The sequence below is a fragment of the Rhinolophus sinicus genome, linkage group LG02, assembly GCF_036562045.2.
Source record: "Rhinolophus sinicus isolate RSC01 linkage group LG02, ASM3656204v1, whole genome shotgun sequence".
Classification (NCBI taxonomy): Eukaryota; Metazoa; Chordata; class Mammalia; order Chiroptera; family Rhinolophidae; genus Rhinolophus; species Rhinolophus sinicus.
In genome coordinates this window covers 176051496-176067544 of record NC_133752.1, presented here as the reverse complement: position 1 = coordinate 176067544, position 16049 = coordinate 176051496, and the positions used below count along the sequence as shown (strand labels likewise).

Sequence of the window (16049 nt, the reverse complement as noted above, 5' to 3'; positions counted from 1 at the left end):
CTGCAAAGAATTTGTTGGCTGAGGCCACTGAGAAGGGAGATGTGACCTGCAAGTAGGCAAACTGGTTAGGACATTATTTTATCTCATATCTGGGATTTCAGGCTGTAATAAATGACTGAGGTTATTTGGCAATGAATCTTCCATGTGAAGTACGTAGCAGTCATCTGTTGCCTTTGGTTTTATTCTATATGATCTAGAAAGATTTAACAGAGTAGTAACCTAGTGGAAGATATTCATATACTTAGGCTCTTTTGGACTATAGCTTTTTAAAATATAGTTTGAGAATTTACAAAACGCTCTTAAATGTATAATCTCATTTCATTCTCACAACAACCTTGAAATGTACTCTTATCTTTTCAAGTCTCTGATAACGAAGTTAAAGTATACTAATTAGCCCAAGGTTTACACTGGTTTTTTAAGTGGCAGCTGGTATGTACAATACCTTGTATCTTTAAAACCTGTCTTGAAAGCTTCTAGAATATATGACGTATTTTAAAAATTTGCCTCACACTATACAGAGGCATTGTGTATATTCCGTACACGAATAAGGACCTTAATAGGTATTAATTATCTTTGTTCCCAAATCTTTGCCTCGGATGCCATCAAAAAGGCTGAGCGGGAGATGGGCTGGGCTGGGCTGGGCGCGAGGCAGAGGCGTACACTGCGTCCTAGAGGCTTGGTGGGCTCACGTCAGGGTCCAACGTGTGGTTGAATGCTGCCCGAGAGGGAATGTGAGGGCAGGGAGGGTGTACAACGGAAGGGATTAATCTCGCGGTTTCGAGTAGGGAACAAACCTCGCCCCCCCACCCGTTTCCCTTTCTCCGTGAGGACGGTTTGGGGCGGGTGGGGGAAAGCGCGTCCTCGAAGCGCTCTCGCGCTCCCGTTTCCCTCCCAGTGCGCGCGCTCCTTCGCTTCTTCGCAACCCCAGAGGCCGGCGATGGCCGCCGGTGGGGACAGGGTGCCTGGAGGGCGGGTCCCACACCCCAGGTGGCCCACCCCAGGTATTAGACCCGCTTGGCGGGGTTGGTCTGGCAAGCCTGGCCCCTCTCCCCGCCGGCCACCGCCCCCTCCGTACGCCGCGCAGCCGCGCCTGGAGGGCGGGGCCGGGGCGCGCGCCGGGGCTCTGCACGCGGCGCCTCGGTCTAGGGCAGCGCGGGGCGGCCTCAGCCGGCGTCGCGCGCGCTGTGTGTGAGCGAGGTCTCTCTCTCTCGCGCGCGCGCGCGCGCGGACGGCAGGAGCGTGAAGGAGCGAGGAGCGTCCGGGTGTGGGTGTGTGGGAACGAGTGTGTGTGGGAGTGGGGGTTGAGGGCAAGCCAGAGCGACCGTGAGGCTGTGAGAAAGTGGGCGAGTGTGCGAGGGCGCCCGGCCTGGCTGCGGGAGCCGCGGTGGCGGAGGAGGAGGGAGGCGGCTCCCGGCATCCCGACCCCATCCCCCTTCTCGGACCTCCAGCCCGCGCTTCCCTCCGAGGCCCCAGCCGGGCTCAGCTGGCCGAGTGCAAGGGAGCAGCCGTCCAAGCCAGGTGAGCGGTCCGATCGCTTCCCTCCCCCGGTGTCGGGAGTGTGGTGGAGGCACGCCCGCCCCGTGTCTCCCTCTCCGCAGCGGACGGGTTCGGCCGAATGGACTCGGAGGCGAGCGGGGGCTCCGTCCCCAGAGTGAACCGGGCTGTGCGCGCCCACCCGGGGCCCGAGGTTTGGGAAGGCCGGGGGTCGCTTCAGAGCCTGACGCGATGGGAAGCGACGCAGAACCTGGGCGGACTTGTCGGGTGTGCTGGGAGGGGGTCGATGATGCCTTGTGCGTGTGACTGGGAGGACCGTGTTGGAGAGGCAGCGATCTCAGGCGTGAAGTATGGTCTCCCTGTTTTGAACGGTGAGGGGGGTGTGGTAACCCTGGGAATGTGCTGTGCTAACCTGTCCCCAAGAGTGTGGTCATCTGTGCTGCCCCTGCTTCCGTCAGACAAATTCCTGTGGTATGACCGAGGGAGGAGGATGTGGTGTTCTCCCTACAGTCATGATGTTTTTAATTCCATGTTTTCCTCCTTACGTGTAAATTTTAGAGTGTGACAGTCATTCCTCTGTCCTTTGACAGCCCTCTGAATAAGAATGGGGTGACAAAATAATTGCCTGTGTTTGTTTTTCTTTTTTTAAAGCATTTGACCCTTATGCAACTTTTACCTTCCCCTTCTCCCCTTTAAAAAAGCCTAAATATGGGCTAATTTCAGAATTACTAATTTATCCATATGTCTGATAGCAGATTTGTAATCCCAGTATTTTATCCCATTTGTGTTTATGAATAGAGATGGGGCGTTAATTCTGTTCTGTGAGTGGAGTTATTATACTAACTGTGTTGAATGTAACTTAGATGTAAATTTTCAGTGTGCTGTTTTCCCATTAATTATGAAATCGTTCCCACATCTTTGTGGAGTTGGGTTAAATGCTAAATCTGTATGGGAAGTATATGGGCAGCTTAGTATGGTAGATATTTTTTTGTGGGCTTGACATGTTTATTATATTTATGGATGATTTTAATAATTGTAGCCATTAAAATTTAAATGTTATTTAAATCCCATTTTAATTCTTTCCAACATTGGGTAGTTTCAAGGTCATTTTTTTTCTGTTTTTTAAACGATTCATTGTCAAAATAGTTTAAGATATTCATTTGGAATACAATACTCTGGAATTCCAATCATGGAGATTTAACGTTTATTTTCTATCTTTTAGAGTGAAAAAGTCTAAATTAACAGTCATAGTTAAATTTTTTGTTTATTGGTTAGCTGTGTGTTACCTGGTTAGTGTGTCAAAGGGGAGGAGGCCTATTTTGTTTTGAGGTAATCTTTTGTTTATTCCTTTCATCCTGGTTAGTGCTATTAATTTCCTTCTTTCATGTCATAGATTTAGTTGTTAGTTTGGCAATATGGCTGTTGATGTTTTTTTCTTTCTTTCTCTCTCTCTCTCTCTCTCTCTCTCTCTCTCTCTCTCTCTTTCTCTCTTTCTTTCTTGTCTTCTCTTACCCCTACCAGGTGCTGGAGTCTGCTTGTCAGGGAGGGGGGCAGTCTGTCATTCTGAGAACAGAGAGCCAAGAAGGGGAACAGCAAATTTCAGTCACATACAATCTTCCACTCAGTCTAGAGCCACCTTTTTCTTTCCGACTATCCCCCTGCAGGTGGTAAGGAGCTGCATATCTAACCTTTAGACTTTTGGCTACCAGTTAAAATCCACTTAGTTTCTGTGGGGATAGCTTTTAAATTTTTTTCTCAAGTTTCCTTAGAGCCCCTCTTGATAGCATCTAGAGGTGGAGGGGAGAGTGACATCAAGAAACTCCCTTTTTCCCCCCTTCTCATTCAGTTCCCTTTTCCTCTTCAGAGGGAAATCTTATAAATTCTCTACCTCTTCTTAGCCATATTGTGAAGAAACAGACTAAAGGGAACATTCTGTTTTCCTCTGATCGATGAACACCAACCAAGTTTCAGGCATTAGTTTGTTGGGGGCACAGGATGAACCAAATCCTTTAAAATATCTTCCAGTTCTTCCTTTGCCTAATTTGTATCCACCTGGGATTTGCTACCGGGGTAAGTCACTACACTGATTTTTGTAAACTTGTTTCCACCCTTTGACCTGAAAGACTGAACAACATGAACCCTGGAATGGGGTTGGGAGAAAGGGACAGAGCAGAGCGAGTTGTCCTACACTTTGGGAAGTAGCTTTTATCATCCCTTGGGGAGCAGGCATAGAGACCTAAACTGAGTGAAAATGGGGAAGGAAGAACTTCTAGACCCACGAACAACATGTGAAGAGTGAGAGAAAACCAAACATAAAGTAAGGAGGGTGAGTTTTATTGTATGTTGCTTCCTGACAACTGTTTTGGGGGGGTACTTTAGTGATGTGGATTTGTATAGAGAATTTATGGCAGGTTAGTTTAAAAAGTATTCTCTGCCAGTAGGATTAAGTTATAAGCATATGAGAAAAGAGCCGTTAGAAATTGTAATAGTTATTTTAAAATCTGAGTTAGTAGATTGTGATAGGAATGATTTAAAAAAGTGTTTTTAAATGTTAGCTGTACTGGCATGTGCAGTTGTTTCAAGAGAGGTTGAATACAGGAGATTAGGTACAGATGTTGGGGAAATTGTCTTTCATTACTTGGGAATTTTCCTGCTTGTCATATTAAGGGTTGTTAAGAAATAATATAGTACCTACAAAAATATCTGTACATAATGTATTTCAGAGTCATGTGCCATATGTATCTGTGTATGTGTTAGGTTTACAAAAAAGAAGGACTTTCTGGCTTCATAGTAATGAATGCCATGGTGTTATTTTCAATGTTTTCTTTTCCAGTGTTTTTTTTCCTTTTAAAATTGGCTTGGAGGACAAAAGCCACAGTGCTCGCCAGCTCTACTCCCTTAGAGCCTGATCTGCATAGAACCCATCTGCTTACATCTTTTTTCCTCATCTTACTAAAATTGTTTTTTTTTCTCACCAACTTTAATTGTTAACAAAGCTAATTATTTCAGGATCAGTTGTATAATAATGACGGAAAATAGCATTCGGCTTGGTTGGGTTGTTTGTTTATGAGAAATACCAATTTTTGATAGCTATGTTTTGATCGAATGGGATACACATTTGTTTGGTATTTAATGTTGAAAATAGCTATGGTTTTTTTGGTGATCCCTTATGATTCAATATAGCAAACTCCTTAAATTAACTCCTAACCGTTGACTTTTGTATGTCATATATGAGGTTCTATGTTGCCCACTGGGAATAACAGCAGAGAATAAAACAGGGATTCTATCTTCATGGCATTTACAGTCCAATTTCATTGACCCCTGTACTTTTCATCTGTCAGTCAGTCCCCCCAGCAATGTCTGGAGGAGTCTACTAGATTCTTATATAAAATGTATACCAATTTGTGAATTGATGAATTAGCAAGACAAATTTGTGTAACCATTGATACACCCAATTCATTTTTACTACCTTTCTTTCAAAAATGGCATCACATTATCAATTTGTGACCAAAAAGAAATCCAAACCTACCCCTTACTTAAATGTTTTTAATATAGTCAGCTCCTTATAGTACATTCTTCTCTCCCTCTCCCTCTCCCTCTGTCTCCCACTCCTTTCCTCCCTCCCTCCCTCCCTCCCTTCCTCCTCCTCCTCCTCCTCCTCCTCCTTCTCCTCCTCCTCCTCCTCCTCCTCCTCCTCCTTCTCCTCCTCCTCCTCCTCCTCCTCCTCCTCCTCCTCCTCCTTCTCCTTCTCCCTTCCTCTTTCTCTCCCTTCTTACACTAGCTCTTGGCTTCATGTTCTTCTTAGGAATAAGGTCTCCACAATAGAACATGGATTTGCTACATAAGATGAGATGAATTCTGTTACTGCTCTGCTGTCCCATGTTTGACAGCATTTGAGACTTTGATACGTCTTGAAAACTACATCTTGAAAATTCATGCAAGTTTACCCAAATAGCAACCTTTGAATTCCCTGATGCTTTGGTGTTATCAGTTAGCCATATCTATAAAGTGTTCCGCTGGAGTACATTAATAGCTTTCCAACTGTTTTTTTCGAAGTAATATCCAAATGTTCAAAGAAAATTTGGCCCAACATTTAACATGTTAGATGAACTTTGAGCTATACAGTGCATTGTGTCTCGGGATCATTTTTCAAATCTTGTGCCATGTTCTAAAGATACTTTGATATAACATTCCTCTGTTAAGTGAAATCATTAGAAATTTTATTTGCATTCTAGAGTTTAATAGGTTTTGTGTACCACAGAGTATTTTGGGAATTTTAGTAACTAAGATACAGGTAATTTAAGTAACACCTTTTCTCACCTTTTAGTTGAAAATGTGTAAAAATTTGTATGTTAATTTGCTTATGACCTGTTTTTCCTTTTCCAATTTTCCTTTCATTATGGTAAAATACATACAACATAAAATTTACCATCTTAACCATTTTTAAGTACATAGGTTAGTGGTATTAAGTACATTCATATTGTTGTACAGTCATCACCATATCCATCTCTGGAACTCTCTTCACCTTCCAAAACTCAAACTCTATACATAAAAAACAACTCCCCATTCCCCTAACCCGCCAGTCCCTGGCAGCCACTGTTCTCCTTTCTGTCTCTATGAATTCGACTACTTTAGATACCAGAGCGTAATTAATGTCCTCAAGGTTCATCATGTAGCATGCATCACAATTTAATTCCTTTTTAAGGAATAGTATAGATATACTACATTTTGCTTATTTATCTGTGGACGTTTGGGTTGCTTCCACCTTTTAGCTATTATGAATAATGCTGCTATGAACATGTGTGTACAAATACCTCTTTGAGACTCTGCCTTCAGTTCTTTTGGGTATATACCTAAAAGTGGAATTGAATTGCTGGATCATATGGTAATTCTATTTTTAATTTTTTTTTTTTTAAGATTTTATTGGGGAAGGGTAACAGGACTTTACTGGGGAACAGTGTGTACTTCCAGGCCTTTTTTCCGAGTCAAGTTGTTGTCCTTTCAATCTTAGTTGTGGAGGGTGCCATTCAGCTTCAAGTTGTCCTTTTAGTCTCAGTTGTGGAGGGCGCAGCTCAGCTCCAGGTCTAGTTGCTGTTGCTAGTTGCTGCGGGCACAGCCCACCATCCCTTGTGGGAGTCGAACCGGCAACCTTGTGGTTGAGAGGACGCGCTCCAACCAACTGAGCCATCCTTGAGCTCGGCGGCAGCTCAGCTCAAGGTGCCTTGTTCAATCTTAGTTGCAGGGGGCGGAGCCCACCATCCCTTGCGGGACTTGAGGAATTGAACTGGCCACCTTGTGGTTGAAAGCCCACTGGCCCATGTGGGAATCCAAACGGTAGCCTTCGGAGTTAGGAGCATGGAGCTCCAAACGCCTGAGCCACCGGGCCGGCCCCTGTATTTTTAATTTTTTGAGAAACCGCCATAATGTCTCCTATAGCAGCTGCACCATTTTATTACATTCCCACTAACAGTTTGCCAGGCTTCCAGTTTCTCTACATCCTTACCAACACTGTTTTTTTTGGATAGTAGACATCCTACTACTACTATGTGTGAAGTAGTTTCATGGTTTTGATTTTCATTTACCTAGTGATTGGAGATGTTCAGTATCATGTCTTACTCATGACATTTTAACATCAGATAATTTTTAGCTCTATGAGGGCTGGGACTATGTCTATTTGTTTACCGTGGTATTTTTTAAGTATAGTGCATTGTAGAAACTCAAATATTAATTGAATGTATTACTTAATTGAATGCTTAGTTTTGTGTATTTAGTAGTTCCTTTATTAGAGTCTTAGTTTATCTGTGGTTATGACTAATTTTTGCTATTTGGGGGGGAGGGATATGGAAATACTTCTCCAGGGAGGTTGTGAAAAGGAATATAAAAGTTATTAAATCGTTAAATGTAAAATGATTATCTTATTAGTGTAAGAAGAAAGTCCCACTTATAAGCAGTACCATTACTTGTTGACATGTACAAACCTTGATATCAAGGGAATAATTTCCTTTAGCTTTTGAGCTAAGTATGATAGAGTATATTTGTTAAGGTAAAGTTTAGTGGTCTGTAATAAAGAATCCCCAAATGTCTTAGACGTAAACAGGATAGCATTTTATTTCTTTCCCATGCAAAAGACGTAGTAGGCAGTGCAAGGCCATGGCACCACACAATTGTTAGGGATTCAAGTTCTGACATACAGCTGTGCTTTTCCTAGGCTTGACTCCTGTCCTCACACTCCAGATGGTTGTTAGAGATGTAGTCATAACATCCTCATTCCAGGTAGCAGGATGGAGGAAGTGCCAAGGGAGAGTACATGTCCTAAGTATGCTTCCTGGAAGTTCAGTGCAGTACTTTCACTAAGCTCTCATCCACCAAAATTTAGTTATATGACCACATCTAGTTGCAAGAAAGCCTAGGGAATACAGTCTTTTAGTTACATGGCATTGTATTCTGCTTAATGTCAGATATCTTATTACTAAGGAGTAAGTAGAAAACGGATATTGTGAGGCAAGTGGGAATCTCTGCCACAGAATGTGTGGAATTTGAAGTCACTCTGGGCTCTACCACTTTCTAATTGTGTGAATTTAGACAAATTAACCTCTCTGCTTTACTTGCTAAACAAAGACAATAATGTGTCAAAGGGATGGTTGTGAGGATTAAATGAGAAGATACAAAAAACTGCCTAACACAGTATTTGGACATATACTCACTGAAAATGTGAATTTATTTGCTTTATCCAAATTTCCTTTAATATCTTTCCTTTAATATCTAGGTATAGTAGAAAAGAGTCCAAAGAGATCAGAAAACCTGACTCCTAATCCTGCCTCTATTGTGATGTCTTGGGCAGGCCATTTCTTTAAAATTGGATAATATATGCTTGTGTTCCTCACATAATTAATTATATGAGATTAAATGAGAAAATATATGTGGAAAGTACTTTTTGAACTGTAAATGGAGAATGTGTTTAACCTTACCTGTGTGCATTGTTTTGCCTTTGTCATGCACATATTTCTTTATATGAAGAAGGGGAATTTATTATAGGCACTTGTCTATGTATTCCAAAGTGTTGCCTTTCCTTACCTTCATGGCTTTTTCTGTTTCTGTGTAAGCACTCAAGGTTTACTATTATTTTTCTTCAGTCTTTTGATAAAAGGACCATATTGAATTTGGTTAGGAAAATGGTTATCCTTTCATTTTTCACCCATAATCATGTATATAGCTTTTAAAAAGGGGTGTTATGGGTGAAAGAGGTATAAGAAGGAGAGAGTAAACATGTCATGTAAATTTTGGGAAATTAGGTGTTTGCTCCGTTTTTGAGGTATATACTCTTTTGAGTATAAGGAGGGTACCCTAGGGACTGTCATACATTCCTTTTCTGTCACTGGTAAAGTCAGTTTTGATTAATATCTAGCCTCCTGCTTTTGCTTTAACAGCATTTCAGCCTACCTTTAAGTTAATGTAGTAAAGAAAATGACATTTTATAAACTCAGAATATCTAAACAGCAATATTATTTTAAGTGGCATCTTAGCTAAAGGATGCAATTATATAGGAACTACCTAGTTTCAAAAGGACATTCTTTTTGTGATCATTTATTGATGAACATTTTTAGTGGGTAATAGGGTAACTGGACTAACACAATTATTTGGTTGTTTTTGAGACACTTCTGAGTTTTTAGACTTACCATTTATTTTCTGTATCTTTAAAAAATGTATGAAAATCACTACTCTCGCCAAACAGCAGATGATTCTCCCTTTTCCCCATTTTTCCTCTTAATGCGTTTGTCTCTACCACTTATTCCCATTTTTTTTCTCATTTCTAACAGCAGTTCAGATCCACCTCTGATAGACTTTTGGATAAAGGACAGGAAAGGGTAAATTTTCACATATATCCCAAATTGTGTTTTGTTTTGTTTGGAGGGAGTTGGAAATAATTGGAGACATAACTCATTGAGAGAAAAAAGCCTTGATAAACAGATCCTTGGTTAAATCTGAAGCATTACAAAGTTGGTGTTAAAAGGTTATGATTTTATTATTAAGTCACATGACTAGAGGGGGTGGGGAATAGATTAATGTTAAGGAATTGGCTAGTGTGATTGTGGTGCTGGAGAATTCTAAATCTGTATGGCTGGCCAGTAGTTTGGAAACTCAGGCAGGATTACTATGTTATAGTCTTGATTCAGAGTTTCTTCTCTGGGAAATCTCATTTTGCTCTTTAGTCCTTCAACTGATTGGATGAGGCCCTCCCACATTATAGACAATAATCTCCTTTACTCAAAGTCAACTGATTATAGATGTTAATCACATTTACAAAATACCTTCACAGCAACATGTAAACTAGTAACATGTTTGACCAAACAATTGGGTACTGTTACCTAGCTAAGTTGACACATGGGGAATTCAGGTGTTGGAGCATGTTTGTAGTGACTAAAAATAAAAATTCATTTTTCCAATTTCTCAACTGAGGCAGTAGTAGGTAGCATTAGTTAGGGATGTCCAGTAGGCACATTGAAATTCAATTTAGAGCTCCTGGTTGGAGAGAGATATTTAGTAGGTCAATGAAATATTCAGGTTTCAGTAATAATAGTTGAAACTTGTCTGAGGATGACATTTCTAGGAAAGGAGAGAAGGGCTTAAGAATGAAGCCCTGAGGGTTATGTATAGGAGAGCTGTCAGGAAAAAAGAGTCACAGAAAAGGAGACTGGAAGGGTGACTACAATTCAAGATACACATATTTATAAATCTGATACAACTTCTGTATTTCACATATAAGACAGAATGATATCATTGAAAGCACATCTGTAGTAATTGTCAGATGTAGTAAATTTTAGTTTTTATATTAGTATTCATTTTTTTATTTCCTAACCTTTATTCTTTTTCAGTCTTTTGATTCTGATTTCATATGTTATTCTTACCTGGATTAAAGAATTTTCCTAATAGTAAGTGGTATGTTAATATCTTCCAATGGTAGATTGTGATTTTGCTTTTTTCCTACCAGAATAATTACTACTGGGGAGGGGCCTCATAAGAAAAATAAATGATTCACTTTATTTATGACAGTGACTTTTTTTAATGGTGTTCCTATCCAGAAGTTTGCATGAGAAAGCTATCTCTAATATAAAAGTAAATTCTCTCTGAATTTCTCTTTATTTCAAAAAAGCTACTTTAGTAGTTTACCAGTAGTATTTATTTGGTATCTGATATTTATGCATAACATTGTTTTCCTTTGATACTCTGGGGAAATAAAGAAATGGAGGATGGAAATTAGTTTATCAGAGTTTACATTCTAAGAGGAGAAATATTGTGCTCTAGTGTATATATATATGGACATTTACAAATGCCATATTTGTCTTACACTGTTGGAGACTAAACTCTTACAGATATCTTATTGGGTAACCAAACCTACTCCTTTAAATGGCAGAGGAAAAAAAGGAACCACTTTATTTTACAGGGGACTTTTTTCTGTCTTTTAAAATAATGAATATAATTTGAACTTTTTTTTTTTTAAAGACTCAGGACAGTGATTTATTTGGTGTACTTTTGGGCTCCTGGTTTGTAAATTTACTGTTACGCTTTTGACTTCTTAACAAGCTTTTTTGTTCTTTCTTTTTCCTTGATTTTAATGGTAGGAAAAATAGAAAAGTAGATGTTTTAAAATAATAGTTAGGGAAGGAGGAGGCCATCAGAGAAGGTGCCAACCTGCTGGTCCCCTCCCGGCCCCACTGGAAGGTGTTCGTAACCAGGCCATGGGGGTGAGGATGGGGGGTGGAAATGGCAGGTGATGTGGAGCCTCTGCCTTTGGGATTAGAGAGTCTTCATGGGTATGGTTAGATGTGATTCCCAGTGGATCAGCCTTAAAAATGTGAGCAGCCACCACAACATCAGCCCTGGGCACTGAGGATGGCCAGCTGCTCGTCCTCCTGTGGAAACGAGTGGGTCATTGAGTGGAGAGAGTGCCCTTTCATTCCCTGGCAATAAACTGGTCTCTGGAGATCACTGTAAAATATAGTGGATAAAAAAATCTTGACAGGTGTCACTTGATATCAGCACTAATGGAACTATAATTAACAAGCTGAAGGTTGTTAGAATCAAATGTGCCCTTTACAAACTGGGGATGTCATCTACTTGGTGTATAGTAGGAATAACGAGTTGGAACACAATGTGGCATACCTCTATGAATCTTTACATGAAAAACAAGACATTAACGATCTTTTGAGGCTGATAAAGAAAATGTATTCCTCATGACTAAAGATACCTCAATTCTAGGTGTGCTGATGACCCCTACAGCCTGCCAAGTTACCTGCCACTTAGGTGGGCTTTGAGAAACCACAGCTTGACACTAATGTCAGATCTTCAATACAGCCTCTACATCTTTCATAGAGTCTTCTTTTACAAGGTGAGAGCATTTCTCCAGTTCCAAATCCTAGGGTGCAGGCATCCCTTCTGAAAGGATGTGGTCCATTTAGGGCAAATGATGGTATCTGTAGCTTTGCTTCCACTCTCCCAGAGAGGGGATGCCATTTTCTTTGTTAGAACCCCAGGATCAAGAGAATTTGGAGCCCATTATAAAAAGAGAAGGAAAGGAGATGGGGGAGCCCAATCTGAACATGCAGTTGTTTGTTACATACCAGTGTAGAAACACCCAAACTTTATGCAGCTGTGAAGCCAGATGTGATGGAGACGCTCACGTGCATTATCTGTCAGGAGTTGCTGCACGACTGTGAGACTGCAGTCCTGGAGTGCTTTTATTGTTTGGTTATAGAATCACTGGAAACACCATATTGGGTTGCCGGTGAGGCCTGTGCTTTTTCCGAGAGCCGACATATCAGTATTGGCAGAATGTTCGTGCTTCCCAGTTGCCAGTGGCTTAACATCCCATCCTGATTTCTGTTGGGAACTGCTGTATTCATGCAATACAGTTTTTCATACAGTGAAATTCAATCGTATTGGTGAACAGACGATGTTCAAGAACTTAGAGTCAGGGAGGCATTTAGATTAGAGTATTGGTGGTCAAGGACACTGTTTCAAAAACTACCCAATATAAATATTTTAAGGGCATTTTTACAGTTTTCCTCTGGGGAAACGAGATCTCTACATTAGGTACTCGGTGTGACTTTTCTTTTTTGGAGTTTTTCCTTCTGAGTGAGACCCTTCCTAGTAGGCTGGGAAGCCTTATAAGGGCCACGTCCTATCTTCCTAGTGTGTAAGAATAAGTTCAGTTATTACCATATATCTAGCCTAGGGTTCAAGTGTACGTGTTCTTGACCACAGCTGTGGAACAAGGGCAAAGAGGGCCAGGAGGTTCTGGGCACAAGACATCCCCTCTGCTGGTTACTTGGGTCTCAGCCTGATGCATCACCACAGCTGAGAGCTTCTCCCTCTTGCTTTTCCACAGCTACAAGCTCCTCTCTCGCACATCTCCCACATTTCTTCCCTGCTTTCCAGTGACTGATGCCTTTGAGGGCATGGGTGGGGCAGGCATGGCAGGCCAAGGTTCCGGGTGTGTGTGTAGTAGTTCCTTTGTCCCATGATGTTCTGGTCTTAACCACCGTGTGCATCTGTGGAGCAGGCTCTTCTGGCTGAGACCCTGGGGAGGGAGCGAATGGTGCATTAGGGACCAGTACCAGCTGCTGTGACGCTGGAAGCCATCCATCTGTATGACCACTGCTTCCTCTAGTTCTTGCACTTGTCTTTTCCTTCTATGTTTGCCAAGTTATCTGGAATAATACCAGAAATTTTAGTTTTGAAAGCAAAAACTAGTTTTTTGTTGAAATAACCTGTTAACGTTTGTTAATAAAACTTACAACTTCGCTTCTTCTCAGGGAAGCGATTTTTGACTGTTGTCTTATAATATAAAACTCTGAGAAGCAAAACTATTTGTAAAAAAAAAAAAAAGTCCTTTTTTTGCATTCTAGTGAACAAGCTGTGTTTATTTTGTTAAAATCTATTTAAAAAAAGAATGAAAACACTGAATAAGCACATGTTGTCCTGACGGAAATAAACAAATTTTAGTAAATGGACTTTGACATTTATTTTGGTTATTTAAAGTTTTTTTCAACATTCTCAAATTACTTATTTTGATTAAAGTTGCTGTGTAAATGACTTCAGTGTTGATGCTCATCCAGTAATATAGGTGCTGTGCTATTTTCTCTTTTTACATACCCATAAATATGTTTATAATAAAATATACATATAACAAAATAAGGTAAGAAAATTGAATAGAAAACATAACATGAATAGACGTGGTTGGGGTTTGTAGTAAAGGGAGAGCTATGGGGACATACTGTTGATGATTGCAGTCTCATTTATTTTATATCAAGGATTTGCATTTTTGGGGAGGGAATAAATTTGTCGAAAGTATATGATCAGAGTAAAGTATATTTCTAGACAATATACAAGGCGTGGTCGAACAATACGGTGAATGTTTAAATAAAAATTTATTACAGTAAAAGACACATTGCCGTTAATCCTCAAAATACTCCCCCTTCGAATTTACTTATCCCATCATTCTTGCCACTTTCTGAAGCAGTTTTGGAAGTCCTCTTTCGTGAGTGTCTTTAGTTGCGCTGTCATGGATGCCTCAATGTCCTGAATCATTTTGACTTTGGGGAAGAGCCAGAAGTTGCATCTGGTGAATAAAGTGGATGAGGACACACCATAATGTTTTTATTTGACAGAAATTGCCGTATATCAGAAACAATGTTGTCATGATGGAGGATGATTTACTGAACACTTTAAAACACACCGTCTCTCAACCGTAGCTCACACCTGACTGCACCGAACAAGTTGAAACTTGTCACACACTGTTATTAAGGTTCGATGTGCCACTTCCTGTATTGAAAATCCCATTTGATGGCACTCGGTAGCAGCATTTACTGTATTTTTTTTTATCACACCTTGTATAATATAGGGAAAAGCACTGAAAGTATCTGATAAGTGCTGGCTGTAATTAATTACAAAATTGCAGTGCTACCCAGCTTCCCCAGTGGAAAATGGAGAAATATTATGAAGGGGGAGGTTTGTCAGTTTCCATATTTCTAGTGGTGTAAAAATTTTTAATTTGAATGAAAGGGAAAAAGTCATAATATTCCCTGTTATCCTGTTTGTATAGTTAATACATGATCACAGCATTTATTTGTGTAAAAGTCAGCAATTAAGTAGATTTCTTAATTTGTATGTATATTTTCTCTTCCATTTAGGAAGAGTTTACATTCAGGAGGAAATAATCCAGGAAAAGGAAGAACACGCAGATCAACATGTGTAGCTCTGTGGCAGCCAAATTGTGGTTTTTGACAGATCGTCGAATCAGGGAAGACTATCCCCAAAAAGAGATCTTACGAGCATTAAAGGCCAAATGTTGTGAGGAGGAACTGGACTTTAGGGCCGTGGTGATGGATGAGGTGGTGCTGACAATTGAGCAAGGAAACCTGGGTAAGTCTGTACTAAGTAATTTTTGGGGTTTTTACTTAGAATATGGTTAACTGCATGTTTTCTGAATAATTAGGACAAAGGAGTTGTTAACAGCCTTATCATACTCAGTATTCTCTAATCTTAAGAAATGGAAACATCAGTGTTTATTAAATCCCTTATTGCATTATTTAGTAAATAGTTGGGAGGGAAATTAAAGATAACTTGCTAGTTTTCTTTCATTATTACTGTCTTCTAGTTTTGTTTTGTTTTTTAATGCTCACACTTTTTTTTTTTTTTAGATTTTATTGGGGAAGGGGAACAGGACTTTATTGGGGAACAGTGTGTACTTCCAGGCCTTTTTTCCAAGTCAAGTTGTTGTCCTTTCAGTCTTAGTTATGGAGGGTGCAGCTCAGCTCCAGGTCCAGTTGCCGTTTTCTAGTTGTAGGAGGCATAGCCCACCATCCCTTGCGGGAGTCGAACCGGCAACCTTGTGGTTGAGAGGACACACTCCAACCAACTGAGCCATCCGGGAGCTCAGTGGCAGCTCAGCTCAAGGTGCCGTGTTCAATCATAGTTGCAGGGGGCGCTGCCCACCATCCCTTGCGGGAGTCAAGGAATCGAACTGGCAACCTTGTGGTTGAGAGCCCACTGGCCCATGTGGGAATCGAACCAGCAGCCTTCGGAGTTAGGAGCACAGAGCTCTAACCGCCTGAGCCACCAGGCCGGCCCCTTTTCTAGTTTTAACACGTTGTGTATGGATCACGAGAATCTTCGTTTTGTTCTGAGCCATGCGTTAAGGACGGATAACGAGAATTCTCGTTTTTACTGTTGACTCTTTTTACTTTGCACATTTTATTGAATTATTTGTGTTTCGTTAATAACAAAGGAAGCTGCTTTCTGTAGTATCACACCAGGAGGGATTACTAACATCATAGGTGAGTAAATCCTAAAGAATTCCATAGAAAAATAATAAATGACATAGAAGCATTTACGCTTTAAAGAAAAGAGTGCCTTTTAAAGTAGTTTCTTTTAAAAACCTGCCGGAACAGAGGGGTATGAGGGATTTAAACCCCGCCGTACGCAACGTGTTAAATACCTTGTTTATAACATACTCATAAGGGAATTTGTAATTTGTAATCCATGGGGGTCCTTTT

At 40.6% G+C, this 16049-nt stretch overlaps 1 protein-coding gene across 17 annotated transcripts in view; it reads left to right on the top strand.

The window, feature by feature from the left end:
* The first annotated feature begins 971 nt into the window (after positions 1-971).
* Positions 972-16049, top strand: part of RIMKLB (ribosomal modification protein rimK like family member B) — a 44297-nt gene continuing 29219 nt past the window's right edge. For 6 of the 17 annotated variants that reach the window (XM_074326062.1, XM_074326061.1, XM_074326063.1 and 3 more), the window contains exons 1-2: positions 978-1518; positions 14685-14916. In XM_074326062.1, coding sequence (XP_074182163.1) covers positions 14742-14916 — 175 coding nt within the window. In that variant the 5' untranslated portion in view covers positions 978-1518; positions 14685-14741. Of the gene's footprint in view, positions 1519-3015; positions 3821-11751; positions 11882-14684; positions 14917-16049 lie in introns of all 17 variants that reach the window. The other 11 variants (XM_074326058.1, XM_019713511.2, XM_074326069.1 and 8 more) reach the window with 11 other exon arrangements.